The 13,018-nt window shown below is 46.7% G+C and overlaps 1 protein-coding gene across 1 annotated transcript in view; it reads right to left on the bottom strand.

Annotated features, from left to right (window-relative positions):
• LOC123378542 (unconventional myosin-X-like) overlaps positions 1-13,018 on the bottom strand; it is a 277,407-nt gene that overhangs the window by 128,570 nt on the left and 135,819 nt on the right. Inside the window, exons 13-16 of the mRNA XM_045032485.1 lie at positions 12,342-12,442; positions 10,082-10,148; positions 9,393-9,485; positions 1,962-2,030 (exon numbers count right to left, since the gene is read on the bottom strand). Of these exons, the coding sequence (XP_044888420.1) occupies positions 1,962-2,030; positions 9,393-9,485; positions 10,082-10,148; positions 12,342-12,442 (330 nt within the window). The remainder of the gene's footprint in view (positions 1-1,961; positions 2,031-9,392; positions 9,486-10,081; positions 10,149-12,341; positions 12,443-13,018) is intronic.

Raw genomic sequence — 13,018 nt, forward strand, 5'->3', positions numbered from 1 at the left:
AACACCTCCACACAGTGAAGTTTGTTTTGTCTTTTCTGGGGCGGGGGGAGGGGGGATTAGGAGGAAAATTCAGGTAAAATACTAAGTTTAAAGAATGCAAATGTCGCATAGTTAAACAGTGTAAAAGTGAGGAAATATCTGAGTTAAGATTGTTCATTCAGCTTCGACTCTGCCATCTTGTGCTTCTGCCTTATAATGACACAGTCCAATATATGTGATCACGGACTATTATTCAAATGACACCATGTAATATCGTATAAGCCATGCCATACCTATCAAGAGCTACGAGGCAGGATAAGATCTTGAGCCTTGCTGGGAAGGCTAGGGTGGAGGTAGCTATGAAGCCACTGAGGAGAGGAATGGGATTTCCTGCGCCCACGGGAAGGAGGTAGCTGCGAGTGGAGAAGGAGTCTCTAGCTGAACAGGGCATCTGTGTAACCAAAACTCATTCTGTGTCTGACCAGCAATTAGATGCAGTTTGTGTTGAGCACATTCAGTCTCCTCTGTGGGACTGAGGGTCCCAGCTGCTTCATTAAATTCAGTCTTGGGTAGGAGCTGGTCTAAAGTGGCTCCTGCAATGACATTCCTGCTGCTCATCCTTGGCAGAGAACACACTCTTCCTCACTATCTAGCAACCATGTCCTCCCCAGTACCATTGAACCACCTAGTGGAAAGCCCCTCTGCATCTTTTGCCCGTAGAGTGGAGCCATCAACACCCCTTCCTCTCCCTCCAGTGTGGAGCTCTCATTATAGCAGGATGCATGCCAAGAGCTCAGTTCCAGGGACGGAGCATCACACTGCAGCATAGTTCTGCTACATCTTCCCATAATCAAGATCCATCATCAGGAAGAAAATGAGGTCAGATGAGGAGGAAGTTATAAAGCTGCAACTCACAATAATATTTAACATTAATATAGTTCTATACATGCTCAAAACACTCCCACACATTAGTTAATTACTTAGGGAGTGAGTCAAGTTCATGCTCCCCATTTTACAGATGCTAACTGAGGAACAGAGCAAGGGAAATGACTTGCCCAAGGACACACAGCAAGGCAGAAGCAGAGAGATCACAACTCAGGACATTTTATTATTTGTATTACAGTGTAACGGGTTGACTCACCCCTGCGGCGCCTCCTACTGGTTGCTCTGGGGAATTAGCTCTTTCCAGCCCAGGAGCGCCCTCTGCAGGCCGCTGATCCACCAGTCCGTTACTACTGGCTCCGTGTCCCTCCCAGGACCCCGGTGGCCCTTTAACCGGGTTGCCCCTTCCCAGGGGAACCCCCACCCTACTATCCCCACGTCACCTCAGTAGTGGCTACTGCCCAATCTCTATCTAGCCCCCGTTCGCTGGGGCAGACTGCAGTATCCAGTACTCATCATCGGCAAAGGGGGTTTGGACCTGCTGCCTTGGCCTACCCCTAGGTTGCCCTCGGCAACCCCCAGTACCTTTTGCCCTATGCTAGGCCGCAGCCTGGGGTTTTCTAGGCTGGAGCTTCCCCAGCCTTTCCCCAGCCCTGCTTCACCCTAGGTACCTTGTCTCAGTTCCCTGCAGCCAGGCCCATCTCCCTCTGAATGCAGAGAGAGACTGTCTGGCTTCTGGCTTCCCTGCCTTCTTATAAGGCCCTGTTGCTCAGTTTGGGGCGTGGCTCCAGCTGCAGCCACTTTCCTAATCAGCCCAGCCTTGAGAGCAGCAGCTCTCAAGCCCTGCCAGGCCACTTTTTAAACCCCTTCAAACCAGGAGCAGAGGTCCACCCTGCTACATACAGTAATACCTAGGGGACCCAACTCAACCCCATGTCTATTCCTCTGGGCTATGATCCAAAGCAGGAAGCTTAGTGAAGCTGCCATTCCCAGCAGTTTGCATAACTCAGGACTCATAGGTGAATCTCAGTGGCTTAGATCCTTCTACCTGCTGACTCCTTCCTCTTGGGCATGTTTCAAAATACAGCATGCACACCTACCTCTCCAGCATAATGCCTGATCCCAAACTGGTGATCTGTCACCCGCGGCTTCACATAATAATGGTTACTCTGAAATAAAGAAGAAAAAGGTTTCTGGTTATCTGCTGTAAGAACAAACAGGCTCATGCAACAGCTCTGTCCAAGAACAGTTTTGGCTCCTAAACTGGGGTGGATGAGGACCTCGATTGCCCCATAGCCTGACCCTAGAGCGGCGGTCAGCAATCTTTCAGAAGTGGTGTGCCAAGTCTTCATTTATTCACTCTAATTTAAGGTTTCCCGTGCCAGTCATACATTTTAACGTTTTTAGAAGGTCTCTTTCTATAAGTCTATAATATATAACTAAACTACTGTTGTATGTAATGTAAATAAGGTTTTAAAAACGTTTAAGAAACTTCATTTAAAATTAAATTAAAATGCAGAGCCCCCCGGACCGGTGGTCAGGACCCAGGCAGTGTGAGTGCCACTGAAAATCAGCTTGCGTGCCGCCTTTGGCACACGTGCCATAGGTTGCCTACCCCTGCCCTAGAGGCTGCACAGTAACCTACATCTACCTTGCAAATATATATTCCAATACCATACAAAGGCCCAATCTTCCCAGGCTCTATGAACAAAGGATTGCAGAATTGGACCCAAAGCCTGCATATGTTACATACAAGGCTAGCACACTACTGGCGTGATACTAATACTTACACAGATTTGGCATTGACCAAAACTTTCGGCGCAGGATATAAAATCAAGGGAGTTTGTTTAGCATAGCAGTTCTGTACCTTTTTAGAAGAATTAATTATACTTCTCCTGTCTCCCTTTGTTTTATGTTCTTCTTTACATCTGCCTTTTCTTTCTTTCACTGGGTATCTTGTTTTATCTTCTAGTCCATGTTGTTCAGCCTGTTTGCCGTTGGTGTCTCCTATTGATTTTAGTACACCCAGATTTCTCTACCACCCTCCTGCCTCCATGTCAAGAATCTTTTGCCTCCCCTTTCACTTTTGTTTTGTCCCTGTTTATTAATGTCTCTCTCCTCCCCTCCCAATCCACTTCCTTTCCTGGACTTCCCTCATTCCCTCTCAGAATAGTATCCAAAGTCTTTTGTCAACATTATACTCTCCGCTCTCCTGCAAAGCCCATGTTTTTCATCGTCCCCTAACACATTCCCCATTATCTTCCTAAGTCTCTTGCTTCTTTCTCAGCCTAAACTCTCCAAAAGGTTACCTACTTTTTTGTAACTTTAAGTTTTTGAGATGTTTTGGTCCCCGTGGGTACTCCACCACAGGACATGAGCAGACCCATGCACTCTCAACTGGAGATTTGAATCAGCTGTGCCTGCAGGTCTGTGCCTGCACCCTACACAACCTTGTGCTCCAGAGTGAGGGTAAATAGGGAGGCGAAGACCTGCTGTTGGTCCAGTTTCTTCTCAACTTCTGAGCCAAAAGACTTTGCAGCGGAGGGGAAGGAGGGCAGGAGGTGACTCCCAAGCAGTGACTCAAAGAGGAGGGGGTGCTGAAGAGGCAGATCAAGATGGCTTGGAAGACAGCATCACCAATTTTGTGTCCATCTTGGACATGGATAGGATAGTGCAGGGGTCAGCAATCTTTCAGAAGTGGTGTGCCAAGTCTTCATTTATTCACTCTAATTTAAGGTTTCGCGTGCCAGTCATATATTTTAACGTTTTTAGAAGGTCTCTTTCTATAAGCCTATAATATATAACTAAACTACTGTTGTATGTAAAGTAAATAAGGTTTTTAAAATGTTTACGAAACTTCATTTAAAATTAAATTAAAATGCAGAGCCCCCCGGACCGGTGGCCAGGACCCGGGCAGTGTGAGTGCCACTGAAAATCAGCTTATGTGCCGCCTTCGCAGGGGCGGCTCTAGAAAATCCGCCGCCCCAAGCAGGGCGGTGCGCCGCGCCGCTCGCGTCGCCCTTCCCCGGTCCCGCGGCTGGGGCAGAAGTGCCTGCGGACCATCCCGTGGTCCCGCGGCTCTGGTGGAGCATCCGCAGGCATGCCTGCGGGAGCTCCGTCCAAGCCGCGGGACCAGCGCTCCTGCCGCAGTTATGCCTGCGGGAGCTCGAGCAGAGCCGTGGGAAGAGTGGACCCTCCACAGTCATGTCTGCGGCAGATCCGCTCGTTCCGGGGCTCCGGTGGACCTCCCACAGGCATGACTGTGGGAGGTCCGCCAGAGCCAAATGCCGCCCTGCCGGCAAAATGCCGCCCCACGCGCCTGCTTGGCGCACTGGTGTCTGGAGCCGGCCCTGCGCCTTCGGCACGCGCGCCATAGGTTGCCTACCCCTGGGATAGTGCAATGTTTGAAGAACTTGTAAGCTGAGGACCAGGTTGTGACCCTGCAAATTTCTACAATGAAGGAAAGGGCTACAGAAGTGGACTGAGCCCTGGTGGAATGGGCTGTCACCCTGGAGGGGGACAGGTTGTACCCCACTGGACTCGTAGCAGGCTATGATGCAAACTGAAACCCACTTTGATAATCTCTGTGTGGAAATTGATTGTCCTTTCATTCTTTTAGGGAAGGATACAAACAGCCTAGGGGAAATCCTAAAGATTTTTGTTCTGTCCAGATAGAAGGTGAGTGCCTTTCTAACATCTAAAGTGTGGCAGTTAGCTTCTCCTCTTGAGGAATAAAGTTTGGGAAAGAATACAGGAAGATGGATATCCTGATTGAGATGAAAGTCCAATGAGAGTGGGGATGGGGACATAGCATGACCTTGTCACGGTACAAGGTACTATATGGTGAATTGGCCACAAGCACCCAGAGGGCTCCCACCCTTTTGGCCAAGGGATGGCTACCAGGACTAAGGTCTTAAGGGAGCAATGAAGGAATGAATAGGGCCTATAGACTTGAAAGGTGAGTTCCTTAAGGCACTGAGAACCAAAGTGAGGTCCTAAGGAGGTGTTGGGTTCCAGATACCAGGAAACAAATTATATAAACCTTAAAGGAATCTGGCTGTGGTAGGGTGAGCAAAAGGCCCTCAATAGGTTAATGAACAGCTGTAATGGCTGCCAGGAGGACTTTAACAGAACTCATACATAGTCCCTGTGTTTTCAATTCCAATACATAATCAAGAATAGTTGAGAGAGGTGCTTCAGAAGCACATACAGAGTGACAGGAACCCAAGGAAAAGAAGTGTGTCAACTTCTGCAGCTGAGTTTTATGTGTGGAAGGCTTCTTACTATTTAGAAATACAGATTGGATCTCAGCTGACCAGTCCAATTCTAAATTCGAGAATCACGAAGGAACCAGGTCTTGAGGATCAGAGATACAATGTAGAAGTGGCTCATGTACCTGAATTCTGTGCCACGAGATCCGATCTGAGCAGGCGGTATCAACGTATAGCTACAGAAAGGTGAAGCAGATCTGAGTCCCAGACTTGTCTGGGCCAAGGCAGCACTATTAAGATGATCCTCATCTGCCTCAGTTTGATTAATGTCTGGAGGATTAGTGGTGTTGGAGGGCAGGTGTAGAAGAGAGTGTGGGGTAGGGACTAGCAGGGTCTCTTCCAAAGATATGCAGCCGCATCCCCCGTTGGAACAGAAAATATGGCTTTTTGTATTGGTTGGGGTTGCAACAAGACCCACTGTGGGGAGATCCCGTGCTTCGCAGATGTTGTGAAAGATTAGGTTGCTGAGCGCACACTTGTGGTACTGATGGAAGTTTCTGCTTATTGCATCTGCCATTGTGTTCTGGAGACCTGGCAGATAAACTGCAGAAATCTCTGTGTGGTAGGCAATATATCAGTTCCAGTGATTCTATGCATAAGGACTGGGATCTTGCTCCCCCTTATCGATTTACATAGTACATAGCCATCCTGTTGTCTACTGTTACTCTGACCCAAGAACCCTGAATGTTGTAGAAAAAGTGCTGACACGCATAACAAACTGCGCTTAGTTCTAAGACACTGATGTGAAGCAATGTATCCTGTGGGACCTTTTCCTCTGTGCTGTGTAACTTTGTAGGCGAGGTCCCCAGCCTAGGAGAAAGCATCCAGTATGATGATTCTTGTTGGCAGTGGGCATGAAAATGGAGAGGAACAGAAACTCATTTGCCAAGGTTGTGCCTGTTCAGCATGTACACGGTTTTGAGTCAGGCCTGCAGACATTGCAGATGTAATCTCGCGTGAGGCTGGCATGCGAGAGCCCAGACAGCTCCAATGAAATCTATCCGATGAACGGGTGTTAATGTGGACTTCCTCAGGTTGATACGAAGACCCAGGTCAGGGCCTTGCAGGTTGCCAATTGGCCCTCCAGAACAGAATGCCCCTTGAAAACCCAATCGACCAGATAGGGAAGGTGAGCTGCAACTACTGAAAGAACCTTTGTAAAGACCCATGGTGCTGTGGAGAGTCCAAAGGGAAGCACATGGTATCGATAGCATTCTGCACCAATGATGAAACATAGAAAATGTTTGTGGGAAGGATACATAGTGATGTGAAAATACACATGCTGAAGGCTGAGGGCAAAAAAACAGTTGCCCTGATTTAAGGATGGGATTATGGTAGTCAGTCACCATCCTGAAGAGCTTCAAAATAACATGGGCGTTCAGGTTCCTGAGGCCTAGAATGGGCCTCTAGCCACCATTTCTTTCGAAAACCAGGAAATATTTGGAATAAAACCCTCTTCCTACAATTTCTGGGGGAACTGGCTCTATCGTCTCCAGATGGAAGGAGGGATTGAACCTCCAACTTTAGGAGGTCCATGTGAGGAGAATCCCTGAAGAGGGGGTGGAGGGAGTGGATGATAGCATGGAAATGATTAGGGGGCTGGAGCACATGAATTATGAGGAGAGGCTGAGGGAACTGAGATTGTTTAGCCTACAGAAGAGAAGAATGAGGGGGGATTTGATAGCTACTTTCACCTACCTGAAAGGGGGTTCCAAAGAGGATGGATCTAGACTGTTCTCGGTGGTAGAAGATGACAGAACAAGGAGTAATGGTCTCAAGTTGCAGTGGGGGAGGTTTAGGTTGGATATTAGGAAAAACTTTTTCACTAGGCGGGTGGTGAAGCACTGGAATGGGTTACCTAGGGAGGTGGTGGAATCTCCTTCCTTCGAGGTTTTTAAGGTCAGGCTTGACAACCCCAATGGCAACCCCTCAACCTGGGCCTCTCTGTAAACAACCATTTTGACAATCTGGGTGAGAGCCATGGACTTTCCCTCCTCCGGATCTGCAGTGCAAACCTGCCTTCCACCCACATTTTGGGGACCACCTATCATAATTTCTACCTGCTTGGGAACTTATCACCATAGATAAATGGATTCTAGAGGTGGTTTCTATGGGATATTCTATCAATTTCTTAGAATCATAGAATATCAGGGTTGGAAGGGACCTCAGGAGGTCATCTAGTCCAATCCCTGCTCAAAGCAGGACCAAACCCAACTAAATCATCCCAGTCAGGGCTTTGTCAAGCCTGACCTTAAACACCTCTAAGTTCTTCACTACCCTCCTAGGGAAAAAGTTTTTCCTAATATCCAACCTAAACCTCCCCCACTGCAGCTTGAGACCATTACTCCTTGTTCTGTCATCTGCAACCACTGAGAATAGTCTAGACCCATCCTCTTTGGAACCCCCTTTCAGGTAGCTGAAAGTAGCTATCAAATCCCCCCTCATTCTTCTCTTCTGCAGACTAAACAATCCCAATTCTCTCAGCCTCTCCTCATAAGCCATGTGCTCCAGCCCCCTAATCATTTTTGTTGCCCTCCGCTGGACTCTTTCCAATTTTTCTACATTCTTCTTGTAGAGTGGGCCCAAAACTGGACACAGTACTCCAGATGAGGCCTCACCAATGTTGAATAGAGGGGAATGATCATGTCCCTCTATCTGCTGGCAATGCCCCTACTTATACAACCCAAAATGCTGTTAGCCTTCTTGGCAACAAGGGCACACTGTTGACTCATATCCAGCTTCTCGTCCACTGTAACCCCTAGGTCCTTCTCTGCAGAACTGCTGCCTAACCATTCAGTCCCTAGTCTGTAGCAGTGCATGGGATTCTTCCGTCCTAAGTGCAGGACTTTGCACTTGTCCTTGTTGAACCTCATCAGGTTTCTTTTTTCCCAATTCTCCAATTTGTCTTGGTCCCTCTGTATCCTATCCCTAGCCTCCAGCGTATCTACCACTCCTCCCAGTTTAGTGTCATCTGCAAACTTACTGAGGGTGCAATCCACACCATCCTCCAGATCATTAATGAAGATATTGAACAAAACCGGCCCCAGGACCGAACCTTGGAGCACTCCGCTTGATACTGGCTGCCAACTAGACATGGAGCTGTTGATCACTACCCGTTGAGCCCAACGATCTAGCCAGCTTTCTATCCACCTTATAGTCCAATCATCCAGCTCATACTTCTTTAACTTGCCGGCAAGAATACTGTGGGAGACCGTATCAAAAGCTTTGCTAAAGTCAAGGAATAACACATCCACTGCTTTCCCCTCATTCACAGAGCCACTTATCTTGTCATAGAAGGCAATTAGGTTAACATCATATTTTGCCATCAGGACTAGAACATTTGCTACTGAAAACTGAAGAGCAGTGGATGAGTTTATCCTTCTTGTCAAAGGGTGCAGATCCTCAGCAAGTTTGGCTGTTTCTTTCATCGTCTGCTTCCACTACAAGGGAGTTCATAGAATCATAGAATCTCAGGGTTGGAAGGGACCTCAGGAAGTCATCTAGTCCAACCCCTGCTCAAAGCAGGACCAAACCCAACTAAGTCATCCCAGCCAGGGCTTTGTCCAGCCTGACCTTAAAAACCTCTAAGGAAGGAGATTGGGGGTGGGTGAGAGAAGAAATACTCCACCCTTTTGCTGGTATGTAATATTTTTTCTGCCTGTTTTCAGGTAGCTGCAAGAGTGGCAAGAGTCAGCCATAAATTATGGGCTGCAGACAAGAGTGCCTCATTAATGGTCAGAGCTACCTTACTCTGGGGAGGGTGTGTAGAACGTCCACAAGAAAGTGCCGAGACTCTTGTACCTCCTCTGTAGAGAGTTGAAGAGATTCTGCAAGTTGCTTCATTAGAATCATAGAATATCAGGGTTGGAAGGGACCCTGCCTGGAACCTGAACCTCTAATGCACCCCAACCCCCTGCCCCAGCCCTGATCCCCCTCCCGCCCTCCAAACCTCTTGGTCCCAGCCTGGAGCCCCCTCCTGCACCTCCAACCCCTCATCCCCAGCCCCACCCCAGATCCCGCAACCCCAGCCAGAGCCTGCACCCCTTCCTGCACCCTAACCCCCAGCCCAGAGCCCCGTCCAGCACCCTAAACTCCTCATTTCTGGTCGCACCCCCAGCCAGAGCCCTCACCCCCTCCCACACCCCACACCCCCAATTTGGTGAGCATTCATGGCCCGCCATACAATTTCCATACCCAGATGCGGCCCTCGGGCCAAAACGTTTGCCCACCCCTGGCCTAGGGGATGGTTTGCTTACTTACCGCGTGCTGGCTGTGCAGTTTTTCCAAGAGGGTGCTGTCTGTGCCCTTGGGAAATCGACTCTCCTCATTGACCAGTGCCAGCAAACCTAGTTTCTACATCCAAATGAGAGACAGCCTTTACCAACCAGTAAAACTACAAACTTCTCAGGATTCAGGCTAGAGAAATAAAGGTTTGAGACTGTCATGCTGAATGACACCCTTCAAGTTACACCCTAGAAAGCCTGAGTGTAAAGTGCGCCTGGTGGCCAATCTACAGATTCAACAAGTAGAACACTGGCTCGTCACCCAGAACGTGGAAATGAAATGTCTTTATAAAATCTGTATTTTGGAGGTTAAAGCCCTGCCTAAGTCTATCCCAAACAATGAGCAGAGGATTTGCATTCTTACAGAGGGCCTTTCTGGGGGATGAAAAGGCCCATGCTCTTGGAAGAACAAGATGTGAAAAAGGTCTTGCTGATCTACCCATGCTGTAACACATGGAAACACCAGCAGGATCTCAGAGACCATGTGATAGCCAACCACAGAACAGAATGTGGGAGCCAGCCCTGTAATTTAGGCCTATGCCTATGTATTGGGAAAGGACAATAAAAACAAATACTTAAGTGTGGGGAAGGAAAAATTAAGTGTCATGCCAGGTCATGCCTGCCAGGATTCCTGGGACCAGATGAATTCTATAAAGAACTGCCCACCTTCTCAATGAGATCTAAGCACTCTGCATTGTCCATCCAGTCAATGGCTTCCCAGCTTATTCCCTCCCTGCCAAACAAGAAGAAAAAAAAACAGTGATATAAGAAATAATCTCCCAGTCCCTGGGGTGGGGTGAAGGAATATAGAGGCAGCACAGAGCAACATTCCCAGGACCCAAGAGGGATTCAAGGGATGGACCACACCACCACCAGGCTCCCTGGGGAAGAAAGTAGGAAGTGGAAGACATGATTTCCAGGGGGGAGTAGGAGGTGGAGGAACAACTGGAAGCAAAATATCTGGAAATTTCCAAAACAGACATGCCTACCACAAAGGAACAAAAAAATTATATTTTCTTCACTGGGATGTGAAAAAAAAAATTCAATGAATCCATGTTTTTTAAGATCCTTGCATTATCCAATAATGCCCTTGGTAGAGGCCTCACAAGTTTGGAAGGGTTTTACTGAGACTCTGGAATTTCTTCTGAGAGTAGCTTCTATTCCAGTACTGAAGGAAATGTAGAATTTGCTGTATCAGATCAGAATACTGATCAGTCAAATGTAATATCCTGCCTCTGGAGCCAAAATACGCTTGGCCAACTGAGCAATGTAATACACAGAAGCTATTTCCTGACTACTGAGGAGATTAGCCGATATCCTGAAGTAAAAGATCCTGTCTTTAGCATATCAAAAAACAATATTAATCTTAACATTATTGAGTCCTTTCTAAAATCCAGCCACGGAGTTTGGACACTTCCAATCTGATCTTTAGGGAAAATCTCCCTTCATAGGAAGGATAGTGTTTTTAACATGTGCTTCCTGCAGTGATGGAATCAGCTACAGGAGTGGGTGTATAAATAGGCTTGTATTATGGCAGTCTTTAGAACTTAAAGAATTATCTGTTCAGTGGCTCTCCTTTACAGAGCTGCTCACATTCAGTCTCAATGACCTTATTCAATTGCCTCATTAAGAAAAATAAATGCTTCTGTCTTGGAGCTAGAGGGGAATATTTCTCTGGCTGCCCTCTCTCAAGAGGCTCAGATATTATGGTGATGGGCATCAATACAATATATCAATAGTAGATAGCTATCTAGAGTGCCCAACTCTCTTTCTGTTGGACCCTTCAAACTCAAAGACATAACCACAACCACTTCCACTTAAGAAGAGTCACTAGAAAAAAGAAAGCCCTCAGAGACCTATTCAACTTAGAGATTCGGAAACTTTCCCTTTTAAGACCAAAGCCCCATTTGGAAATAAGGCATACGTTTTTAAGAGTGAGAGTAATTAATCATTAGAACAACCCAGTGATGGGTTATGGTGTTGGACTCTCTGTCACTGACAATTTTTAAATAAAGACTGGATGTTATTCCAAGATATGCTCTTGTTCAAATAGGAATTGTTTCAGGGAAGTTCTATGGCCTGTGTTACACAGGAGGTCAAGCCAGATGTTCACAGTGTTCCCTTATAACCTTGTTGACTACAATAGAGCCAAAGTATCTGGTTAAAACACCATTACTGATTGGAGGAAGAGAACAGGATTTGGAGTTTTCAGATTTTTTGTTTTTGCTACCACAATGGATTTAGAAACAAAAGGCCACACATCTTGGATGCCTTCATCATGTGACAGAAAGGAGCTGGGTCTGGCTCTGTGAATGACTAGCTGAGAGAATACAGATGAAACAGAAAGAAGTTAGAGACGAGCAAGGTGCTGCAAAACTTTCATTATAACATTTGAAACCAAGTAAAACTTTACAATCTTAAACTTGGGCCTGGTATACTTCAGGTCACCTCCTTCCAGCAAGACTGGGCCAAGTTTCAGGTGCCAGGGAAGGGTTTATTGTTTAGGGTGAAAACCAGGCAAAACTTGATATTTGAACCAATTCAATGTTGAGATTGTAGCCTCAGAAAGATCTCATGTGAGATACTGAGTTACAGCCGGGGGTTACTGTAATCAATTTGGGGCAGAGACCATCTTTGTACAGTGCCTAGCACAATGGGATCCTGCTCCTAAGCACTACAATAATAAAAAATAATAATGAAACACTTGAGAGGTGAGACACTTCTTGCTTGAAGACAGAAGTCCCACTCTAACAAAACAGTGCACTGGACATTCCCCACCAAAGCATATTCACTGGCTTATGCACTGCAATCAGCCACTCTGAGCAAGGACACCCTCCCAAATGCTGGGCGTCACTAGGGAAGAATTATGTTCTCAATTTTGCATCCTGAAATTTGAACAGAGGCACTGCTCCTTCCCCTTCATTACCTGTTGTACTCTAGCTGCTCCAGGGAGAAGATGTGTTTGTTGAAGTATTCTTGGAGTTTCTCATTGGCATAGTTAATGTTAAACTGTTCAAAACTATTAATCTACAAGAGAGGAGAAACAAAGATTATAAAAATTAAAATTCAGGTCACAGGTCTATAAAAAAATCTTCCTGTGAGGACAACATGGAAGGGAAACTGCATATAGAGGACCAGCATTTAATGAACGGTGTCCATATGAACTCCAGGGCCAGAATTGACTGGCCTTTGGGTAAAGCAGAGGAGAGCAGAAGAGTCTGGTATCACCTCATTCTCTCTTTCCTTTCCTATTGGTTATTCATTCTGTCACAGGGCAGCTAATTAAATAGGCATCCCTCACCTGTTACCACAAGAAAACAGCAAGAACGTGAATATGTTAGAAACCAGACATCTACTGCGCACACTTATCTCGAGGTACAACTAATGTCTATCACAATCCACCCACAAAGGGGAACTAACCATCTATCACAGCCCACAGAAGGACATGCACTGCAAAAGGGCAACCAAGTGGTCTCTCGCCCTCTCTCACAGGGGATCTGTGTTGGAAAGACATTTCCACATATGTGTGGTATTGACCCACACCAGGTATCAGCCTAGCAAATTTCCTCATACATCCAGCAAATCTTCAGAAAAAACCTGGCA

Source organism: Mauremys mutica, chromosome 10 (assembly GCF_020497125.1).
Source record: "Mauremys mutica isolate MM-2020 ecotype Southern chromosome 10, ASM2049712v1, whole genome shotgun sequence".
NCBI classification, from domain to species: Eukaryota; Metazoa; Chordata; order Testudines; family Geoemydidae; genus Mauremys; species Mauremys mutica.